The sequence below is a fragment of the Capra hircus genome, chromosome 25 (assembly GCF_001704415.2).
Source record: "Capra hircus breed San Clemente chromosome 25, ASM170441v1, whole genome shotgun sequence".
Lineage (NCBI taxonomy): Eukaryota > Metazoa > Chordata > Mammalia > Artiodactyla > Bovidae > Capra > Capra hircus.
The window spans coordinates 39,657,624-39,668,344 of NC_030832.1; the positions used below are offsets into that span (position 1 = coordinate 39,657,624).

A 10,721-nucleotide genomic window follows, 5' to 3' on the forward strand; every position below is an offset into this window, starting at 1 on the left:
GGCAGCTGGTCTTCAGGGGCTGTCACTGCTCCCCCAGCTCCCTCACTCCTCGCCGGCACGCTGAGTGTCCTTCCCCAGTGCTTGGTGGCCTCCAGATGGTCCAGGGCAAGGCAGCTGCACGTGACAGGCAGACGATGGCCGGTGGGGCCCGGGCCCCAGGGCTGCGCTGAATGGCCCGGCCTGCCTGCACCCGGTAGAGCTTGGCAGCTGCCCGGGTTAACGGCCCAGGGTTGGCCTTGGCTGGGTGTGACCAGGCAGTCCTGAGGCAGCCCAGCTCCATGGAAACGGTTCCTCTGTTCTACAGATCCCACCCCTGTCCAGTCCTGCAGCAGGGGAGGCTTGGCCAGCCGCTGGCCCCTGGGTGGGTTGGGGGAGGGCTGCCCTGTCCCTGGGAACCGGGGTCCCTGTTAAATGGCCACAAGCCCCGAGTCCCCGGTGTCAACACAGCTCTGAGCCCCAGGTCTGAGTAATAATGGCCCCCTTAGCACACTGAGAACACCCACTTAACAAGCGGAGCACCCCCAGTCAGAGGCCCTCCTGGCTTTCTGGACAGTTGGGCTAATGTTGGTAAGGGTGGAGGGCTTTCTGCCCACCCCTTCCCCACCACATCTGTTCCCTAAGCATGCACCCACAGCGACCAGGAACCCGGGCATCTGTGCCGACCCCTGCCCACCGGGGCGCTCACTACCCTGGGGGTCCCACAGAGACAGAGGCAGGTTGGGTGAGGGCCTGGCCACGCAGGGCCGGACCCGGGGCAACTGCTCGGCGGGGCGGCGGCCTGGGGCTCGCACCCCCTGCCCGTGGGGCGGCCCAGCACCCCAGCGCGGCCAACGCCAAAACTCTCTCCCTCGTCTTCCTCAATCTCGCTCTCGCTCTCTCCCAGTCCATCGCTTTCTTTTTTTTTGCAAAAGGAGGGGAGAGGGGGGTTAAAGAAAAAAAAAAAATGCTGCACTGTGCGGCGAGGCCGGTGAGTGAGCGGCGCGGGGCCAATCAGCGCCCGCCGTTTCGAAAGTTGCCTTTTATGGCTCGAGCGGCCGCAGCGGCGCCCTATATAACCCGGCGGCGCGAGGCGCAGCCACCGCCGAGACCGCGTCCGCCCCGCCAGCACAGGCCTCTCGCCTTCGCCGCTCCGCCTTCGCCGCCGGTCGACACCGCAACCAGGTAAGAGGCCCCCCGCGCCGGCCGGGCCGCTGCTGCGCCGGGGGGCCGGCGCCTCCTCCGGGCAGGAGGGCTCCCCGGCATCCTGGCTCCCGTGGACGGCCGCCGGGCTGCAGAGAGCGGGCTCCTACGCTCCTCTCGCTCTGGGCCGGAGCTGCGCTCGGGGCGCGCTCCATCGCGGCCGGGGACGCCCTGGATCTCTGTCCGCGAGCGGGCGGCTTTGCTCCTCCAGGGTGATCCCGAGGCGGCCGCGGGGAGGGAGGGTGGGCGCGGCGGCGCGGCCCGGCGGAGTGGGGGCTGGGGGACACTCGTGCGCCTGCGCGCTAGGTTCGGGAAGTGAGGGCGGGGCGGCCGGCCGGAAGGGGTGGGGCCGCCGCGGCGCGAGAGCGCCTGCGCGCACTTCCTCCCGGCGCCGCCGGCCGCCTGGCGGGCGTGGCCGCCGCCGCGCGCCGGCCGGGTGGCGCTGGCGGGGCGGGGCGGGGCTGGCGCCGGGTGGGTAGGGGGCGGAGGCCTGGCTTCCTGCCGCGCGCCGCGGGGGCCGCCTCCAACCCGCGTTTGCCTTTTATGGTAATAACGCGGCCGCCCGGCTTCCTTTGTCCCTAATCTGGGCGCGCGCGCCGGCGCCCCCTAGCGGCTCGAAGGCGCGCTGCGCCGGAAGTGGGTAGGGCGGGGGCGGCCGCGCCCGACACCCCCCTACACCCCGGCTCACCCCCTGGTTGTCCCCACAGTTCGCCATGGATGATGATATTGCTGCGCTCGTGGTTGACAACGGCTCCGGCATGTGCAAGGCCGGCTTCGCGGGCGACGATGCTCCCCGGGCCGTCTTCCCTTCCATCGTGGGGCGCCCCCGGCACCAGGTATGGCCCCAACCTGGGGGTCTGGCTTAGTGGGTGGGTCCTGGGCTCTTCGGAGCTGGCGGGGAGGAGGAGGGAGGGAGGCCTTTTTGGTTTTCTGGAGGGGGGGGGTCCGTGGGACTTGGCCAGAGCTGAAGGCGCCTCCTCGCTCCTCTCTCCGCAGGGCGTGATGGTGGGCATGGGCCAGAAGGACTCCTACGTGGGGGATGAGGCTCAGAGCAAGAGAGGCATCCTGACCCTCAAGTACCCCATTGAGCACGGCATCGTCACCAACTGGGACGACATGGAGAAGATCTGGCACCACACCTTCTACAACGAGCTGCGTGTGGCCCCCGAGGAGCACCCCGTGCTGCTGACCGAGGCCCCCCTGAACCCCAAGGCCAACCGTGAGAAGATGACCCAGGTCAGTGGGCCGCCCGGCCTCACCTCAGCGCCCCTCCTTTCTTGCCCTTCTTTGCCACGCCCTTTCTCACTTATTCTCTCTTCTGCCATTTTCCTAGGACTTTCTTCTCTGAGCTGAGTCTCCTTTGGAACTTTGCAGGTTCTATTTGCTTTTCCCCAGATGGGATCTTTTTCTGGTGTTTGCCTTTCTGACTAGGTGTTGAAAGCATAAAGTGCTGTGGGTGTAGGTACTAACCCTGGCTCGTGTGACAAAAGCCAACCGAGGTTGTTGCCAAACGGCCTTGGAGTGTGTATTCAGTAGGTGCACAATACGTTCTGAAGTAAATCCCCATCCTGGGATCCCCAGCACACTTAGCCGTGTTCCTTGCACTCTTCTGCATGTCCCCAGTCTGGCCTGACTGCCTCTTGTGGTGTCGCAAGTATGACGTGGCCTGTCTCTCCCTACAGATCATGTTTGAGACCTTCAACACCCCTGCCATGTACGTGGCCATCCAGGCTGTGCTGTCCCTGTACGCCTCTGGCCGCACCACCGGCATCGTGATGGACTCCGGTGACGGGGTCACCCACACGGTGCCCATCTACGAGGGGTACGCCCTCCCCCACGCCATCCTGCGTCTGGACCTGGCTGGCCGGGACCTGACGGACTACCTCATGAAGATTCTCACGGAGCGTGGCTACAGCTTCACCACCACGGCCGAGCGGGAAATCGTCCGTGACATCAAGGAGAAGCTCTGCTACGTGGCCCTGGACTTCGAGCAGGAGATGGCCACCGCGGCCTCCAGCTCCTCCCTGGAGAAGAGCTACGAGCTGCCGGACGGGCAGGTCATCACCATTGGCAATGAGCGGTTCCGCTGCCCTGAGGCTCTCTTCCAGCCTTCCTTCCTGGGTGAGTGAGAAGGCCCTCCCTGCCTACCCCACACGAAGGTCACCCTGTGGCCACACTGGAGGCTAAGTCTGCCTTATCTCTCTCCCCAGGCATGGAATCCTGCGGCATTCACGAAACTACCTTCAATTCCATCATGAAGTGTGATGTCGACATCCGCAAGGACCTTTACGCCAACACGGTGCTGTCCGGCGGGACCACCATGTACCCTGGCATCGCAGACAGGATGCAGAAAGAGATCACTGCCCTGGCACCCAGCACGATGAAGATCAAGGTGAGCGCCCAGCTGGAGGCAGACGGGGTGCTGAGGGGCGTGGTGGCTGTCAGCCGGTCCCATGGTCACCGGGGAGATGGCGCCAGGGCCCTCACTGCTTCCTCCTCTCTCCCCAGATCATCGCGCCCCCTGAGCGCAAGTACTCCGTGTGGATTGGCGGCTCCATCCTGGCCTCGCTGTCCACCTTCCAGCAGATGTGGATCAGCAAGCAGGAGTACGACGAGTCCGGCCCCTCCATCGTCCACCGCAAATGCTTCTAGGCGGACTGTTAGTTGCGTTACACCCTTTTTCTTGACAAAACCTAACTTGCGCAGAAAACGAGATGAGATTGGCATGGCTTTATTTGTTTTTTTTTTTTTTTTGTATTTTTTGATTTTTTTTTTTTTTGGCGCTTGACTCAGGATTTAAAAACTGGAACGGTGAAGGCGACAGCAGTCGGTTGGATCGAGCATCCCCAAAGTTCTACAATGTGGCCGAGGACTTTGATTGTACATGGTTGTTTTTTTTTTTTTTAAATAGTCATTCCAAATATTGTGAGATGCATTGTTACAGGAAGTCCTTTGCCTTCCCAAAAGCCACCCCCCTTCTCTCTAAGGAGAAGGGGCCAGTCCTCGCCCGAGTCCACACAGGGGAGGTGATTGCTTTTGTGTAAATTATGTACTCCAAAAAAAGTTTTGTTTTTAATCTTCGCCTTAATACTTGTTTTTTTTGTTTGTTTTATTTTGAATGGTCAGCCATCACGGCCCCCTTTTTTTGTCCCCCAACTTGAGATGTATGAAGGCTTTTGGTCCCCTTGGGAGCGGGTTGAGGTGCGGAGGCAGTCAGGGCTTTCCTGCACACTGACTTGAGACCAGTTAAATAAAGTGCACAATTAAACACGGCCTGTGGTTGGTGGTGGTTGTGTGTTGGGGGCAAGGGTGGGGCTGAGACACCTCTTTTCCCTGGGGGTTCTTGGAGGGTCATGGGGGAGGAGTTAAGGATTCTAACCTCTCACGTTTGTTAGAGATAAATGCCCTGGCCTGGCCTTAGTATCCCCGTTTTCTCAGTGGTTCTGATATTGAGATGCTTGAAGAGTCAGGAGCCCTGGAGTTGGGGGTCTTTCTACCCACCTCCGCGATTGGGTGGGGATCTTTGTGACTTTTGTCTTCTTGGAATGGGGGCGGGGCCTCCAAAGTCAGAGACTTTGTCCTCACCTTCAGAACCTGAGGCGGGCTAGGGGCTCTGAGGCTGAGCCCAAGGGTAACACCTGCCCATTCACCTGGAGTGACTCCCACAGGAGGGGATCTTCCTATAGGTGCGCAGGGCCCCCACCCCAACTTGTGAGTGAGGGGCTGTGGGGTTGGCAGAGATGGCCTGGGGGGGGCGGTGATTTGGCCAAGGTATGGATCCGTCCTTGGGACTGGTGGGTTCCCAATTTCAAGGGCAGTTTGCCCCAGTTCTCCCAAGACCCTGTCGGGGGGCTACAGGCTGCCTCCCACTGACACGGAGGGAAAGAGGTAAGATTCCCCTACGAGGGATGGGCCCCCTATCTCTAGAGGGAGTGAGAGGCACAGAAACTGACCCCCAAGTCAATCCAGATAGGTGGCCTTGAGGGTCCCCCCCACCATGAACCTGGGGGTCCCTCCAGCACTCCGCTAGGAGTTGTGGTCCCTGGAGGCGGAATGACCCACCACCTCCTATCTCGGGGAGAAACAGCGCAGATCCTCAGGAATGTACTTTTGCCCAGCATCTTGAGGGGGTGTGGTCAACTCCAGGTCTGGAGGAACGGGAGAAATGTGAGCGCAAGGTGGTTATCTTTGCGCTGGGAAGGGGACTGATACCTTCCAAAACCAAACAGGAACCCACAGTCCTGGGCTCGCCAGGCAGGTTTTGCTGGGTCAGCACATGAAACGGCAAGTGGGTGCAGAGCGTCCCATCCAGAAGGGGTCCTGTTCTCCAGGGCATCCCAGGCTGCCTCTTTCACCTGGCCCAGAGGAAGAGCAGGGTGCCAAGGACAGGCTCAAAAAGCAAGGGCTGAGAAGGGAAGTCCCTCCCGGGTCGGGTCAGTTCTAGTTAGTTCTTCTGGTCTAATTCTGGGGTGGTGGTGAGTCCTGGAATCTGGGAGATACAAGTTAAGTTTCCACCTTGGACTGCTTATTCATTCCTCAGGTAAGAGCTGGGCGCCTACTGTATGCTGATGCCTTGGACACAGACCCAGCCCTGGAGGAGCCGTCAGTCTGGAAATTCCTCTTACCCCGCCCCTTTTCTTCCTACTTCCCTGCCTTCCTCCTTCCAAGCACTATTTGTCCCCAGAATGGACTGTGGTGGAGAAACCAGCTGTTCCCTAGCCTCATGAGGCGTCCTGTTCACTGGGGAAGATGGAATAAACAGGAACGTACCGCGCCCAGCAGCAATGAGAAGAAAAAAGTGCAGAGGCTGAGAGTGAAGAAGACCACAGGGTCGGTCAGGGAAGATGGGGGCCATTTATCACGTCCATATATCCAAGCTCATCAAAGCAAAAAAAATAAATAAATACAGGTGACCAAAAAGAGCAGCAGTCATCATTTTGCCTTTTCCCAATAACAAATAAAGTAATAAAGGAAGTTAAATCTGGTTGATGGGGGGTGGGAGTGGCCATGGCTCTTGAGTAGGTTTCTTCAGACACGTTTCTTATGGGAGGGGTGTGTGAGCTGGCCAGGAGTCACCTGGGGAAGTGGAGTGTGGGCATGCGCGTCTCAGGCAGTGGCCCTGATTGAGTGAGGACAGACGCCCGGGATGAATGAGAGGGTGGTTGGGGCTATGTGTCTTTTCTATGTGGCCCTGGAAAATCGTGTTACTGTCTACATGCCCATCTGAGAAATGGGGACGTCAGGAACAGCAGGAAGGGTGCTTGTGAGCAGGTGCCCCCTCAGTCTTTCCCTTTGAAAGGAGACACACATTTGACCCTGCAGGTGCCGCCCCTTCCCTCCAGGGCCCACTGCTGGGCTGATCATCCAGGTTAAGCCAGAGGGTGCTGGTTGCCTCCCACCTTCCTCCTATACCCATTCTACAGGTTAGAAAACTGAGTCTCAGCGAGGCCAGGTACACCGGCCCCAGGTCACCCACCTTATGAGTGAGGACGCTGGAACTTGACCCTGACATCTGGAAAGCCTGAGAGATCAACAGGCCAGACAAGGCAAGGTTCAGGCCCCAAATGGCTGTCTTCTTGTTCTGACCTTGGGCTTCTCCACTCTGACCCTGGAGTCTCCTCCCTGCTTTCCCAGGTGGCTGGCTCCCCCGTGAGGCCGCTCTGAACACCGGAGCTTCACCTTAAGGAACCGAAACCATCTCTCACCGCCCAGAACGTCCTTCCTCCCAGAAGCACCCTCTGCCTGGAGGGAACTGTACCCCAACAGGTGCCCTGAGGGGAGGGGAGTCTTAGCAAGTTGCAGGGGCTCAGAACCTTAGGTCACTGCCTTCATCCTGATGTGTCTTCCTGGAGCCCAGCGGTGAGGGAGGCTCACATGCCCCTGGTGACACTGTTGGAGGCCAGTCATCTCTGGGGGGAACTGAGGTCCTGGGGCAGCTCTAGGGGGCCAGTGGCAGGTGGTTTGAGTCGCCAAAGGGGCTCAGGGACTGGGATCATTCAGAGCCCCTGCCAGTGGTTGACGCCTTCACTCGCTCCTTCACCTTATTGATCATTCAGCTTGTATTTTGAGCACTGACACAGTTTTGGAGGAAGGGGTGTTCAGTAGTGATGTCCTGACATTGTCCCTGCCCTCAGAGGACTTCCAGTCTTGCACCACTGTCCCCGAGGGGGCCTCGAGCCACAGGTGGCTAGTTACATTTAAACAAATTACAATTGTGGGCTTACCTGGTGGCTCAGTGGTAAAGAATCCTCCTGCCCGATGCAGGCGATGTGGGTTCAATCCCTGTTCCAGGAAGATCCCCCTGGAGAAGGAAATGGCAACCCACTGGAGTATTGTTACCTGGAGAATCCCATGGACAGGGAAGCCTGGCATGCTGCAGTCCATGGGGTGGCAAAGAGTTGGATGAGACTTAGCGACGGAACAACAACAAAATTACAATCAAGAATTCAGTTTATCAGTTGCACAAGTGGCAGTCCAAGCGCCCCCTGGTCAGCACAGCTGTGGAACATTCTCCTCCTTACAGAAAGTTCTAGTGGATGGCACTGGCCTGGTGGGAGGACAGATGTGGACCAAAAACTCATACTGATAGTTCTTTATCCACTGGGATAAATGCCTTCAAGGAATACTTGGAAGGACAGTGACGGAGGAGAACAGGACTGCTTTCTGCGGAAAGGATGTTGGGAGGATAATGAAACAGAGTCAGAGTTGGGGTGAAAGCTGCCCAACAGAAGGGGCGGCACAGGCAGAGACAGAAGGAGGGTCTTCCGGAGTGAGAAGGTCAGATATGCATATTTCAAAAATAAAGAGACTTTAATTTGTAGAGTAGTTTTAGGTTCACAGGAGAACTGAGTGGAAGCCATTTCCCATATGCCCCTGCTTGCATAGCCTCCACCATCAACACCCCCAGCAGGGCTGTGCCTGTGTCTCCACTGATGAACCTACGCGGACACGTCACGTCACCCATACTTCACATTCAGGCTCACTCTCGGTGTTTACCTGGGAGGGGTTTGCACAGATGTCCGCCGGTACACTACTCCGCCCTAAAAGTCCTCTGTGCTTGGCCTATCTGCCCTCTTCTGGTGCCCTTAACTCCTGGCCGTTCCTGATCTTCTGATTGTCTCCATAACGTCTGCCTTTTCCAGAACGTCATGTCGTCTGTGGCCTTTCCTGATCGGCTTCTTCACTCAGTAATACGCCTTTAAGTTTCCCCCATGTCTTTTCGCAGCTTAATAGCTCATTTCATTCTTTTTTTTTTTTCAGATTAAAAAAAAACTGTGTATACACTGCTTTGTTTCTTTTTGGCTGCACTGGGTCTGCGTTGCAGCGCGTGGGCTTTCTCTCCTTGCGGACAGCGGGGGCTTCTCTCTAGCAGTGCGCAGGTGTCTCAGGGTGCTGCTCACTCCTCCTTGCTGAGCTCTAGGCTCACCGGCTTCAGCAGTTACGGCTCGAGGGATCTAGGGCACACACTAAGGAGCTGTGACGCTTGGGCTGAGTTGCTCCGCAGCACGTGGAATCTTCCAGACCAGGGATCAAATCCATGTCCCCTGCATTGGCAGGCGGATTTTTACCCATTGAGCCACAAGGGAAATCCCAATAGCTCATTTCCTTTGAGTGTTGAATAATATTCCATGGTTTCGATGGACTGTGCTCATTTATCCGTTCACCTGCACTTCTTGGTGGATGCTATTGAGGGAAGTGTCACCCAAACCCAGAAAGGCCTGTGACAGCATAGGAGCAGTGAGGCGTCAGTGCAGGCCCCTCTCCCGGTCTCCTTAAGGCCCACACTCAGTGATTTCCAGCTCAAGTGTTCCTTGGAATTGGGGATCCCAGGACACAAGGAGCGCCTTCCTCACTAGGATGAGTAAGAATTACTATCGTTCCAGCTTATAAGTATTGAATGGCTCCTCTCTGCTGGACACGTACTTGTATAATCGCATTTAATTCATCATTGATTTGACAAAGTTGATTGAGGGCCTGCTGCTGCCCTGCCCTGTGCCAGTGGTGGAAAGAAGATAAACACACCGGCACAGAGAGAAACAAACCTGATTCTGGCTTGTAAAGGAAGAAAAGGAAGGGGCGTGGCAGTCAGGAGGATCTGGGCCTGTGAAACTCCCCCACACACCTGCCTCAGTTAGAGTTGAGCTCCACTATGGAGGCTTGCATAGTTAAACGATGGGGACTCCATTAATATGTGCGTCTGGAGTGGTACCTAAAGGCTGACCAAACCATGAGCTCTCCGAGGCACTCACTTGTGCCTGTCCCCACGGAGGTCTGCCCTCGGAGCGCTCTCGATACTAACTGGATACTAACTGGCTCCACCTGGTGAGGTGGGAGGGAAATGACACCCAGAGAGCGTTTGATGTGAAACTTGACGTACTGGGTTGAATGGTGTATCCTGAAGGTTCAGGTTCACCTGGAATCACAGAATATGACCTTACTGCAAACAAGGTCTCAGCAGACGCCATTAGTTAAGATGAAGCCATCCTGGCCTAAGGTGGATCTTAACTCCAGCATGACTGGTGTCTTTATAAGAGGAGAGGGAATTCTCTGGCAGTCCACTGCTTAGCACTTGGCACTTACACTGCTGAGGGCGCAGGTTCAATCCCTGATCAGGGAAGTAAGATCCCATGAAAAAAAGAAAAAGAAAGGAGATACACACACACAGGCAAAGAGGGAAGATGGCCCCAGAGGCAGAACTTGGAATATGTGGCTACAGGCCAAGGAACTCCAAAAATTGCTGGTGTGTGTGTGCTAAGTTGCTTCAGTTGTGTCTGACCCTTTGGGACCCTGTGGACTATAGCTCGCCAGGCTTCACTGTCCATGGAATTCTCCAGGCAAGAATACTGGAGTGGGTTGCCTTGCCCTCCTGCAGGGGGATCTTCTGAACCCAGGGATTGAACCTGCATTTTTTGCAGCTCCTGAATTACAGGCAGAGTCTTTACGGCTGAGCCCTCCAAGAAGCCCAAGGATTGCTGGCAACTCCCCACAACATGAAAAGAATCTAGGAAGGATTCTTCCCTTGAGCCTCTGGAAGGAGCATGGTCCAGTCAACGTTTCCATTTCTGACTTCCAGCCTGTAGAAGTGTGAGAACGACTTCTGTTGTTTAAGCCACTCAGCTGGCTGTAGTCTGATACCCTCCTCCCAAGAAACACACTTGCTTAGGTCACCCAGGAGGAAGTCGGAACAAGCATTCAAATCCAGTTCTTTCTGTCCACAGGATTTTTAGCACAGGCTCTAGACACAGAGCTTCAGGAGTTGCAGTGCGTGGGCTCAGTAGTTTCAGCTCGGTAATTGTGGTACACAGGCTTTGTTGCTCTGCTCCACGACATGTGGGATTTTCCCGAGCCAGGAGCCAGGTTTTAGCTGTGCCCCCTTCATTTGCAGGCAGATTCTTATCCACTCATACCACCATGGGAGTCCGATAATGATTCTTAAATGCAAAACATTACGGGTGAGAGCATATCATCTATACATTAATTTACCCAGAAAATGTTTATTCAGTGCCTGTGTCAGCGAGTGCTCCACGTACAGGGTGTCTACA

At 56.7% G+C, this 10,721-nt stretch overlaps 1 protein-coding gene across 2 annotated transcripts; it reads left to right on the forward strand.

Annotated features, from left to right (window-relative positions):
- ACTB (actin beta) lies at positions 1,043 to 4,452 on the forward strand. 2 transcript variants are annotated; one of them, XM_018039831.1, is made up of 6 exons: positions 1,043 to 1,161; positions 1,887 to 2,015; positions 2,176 to 2,415; positions 2,862 to 3,300; positions 3,390 to 3,571; positions 3,688 to 4,452. In XM_018039831.1, exons 2-6 carry the CDS (start codon positions 1,893 to 1,895, stop codon positions 3,829 to 3,831), a joined length of 1,128 nt encoding a protein of 375 aa, XP_017895320.1. In that variant the 5' UTR covers positions 1,043 to 1,161; positions 1,887 to 1,892; the 3' UTR covers positions 3,832 to 4,452.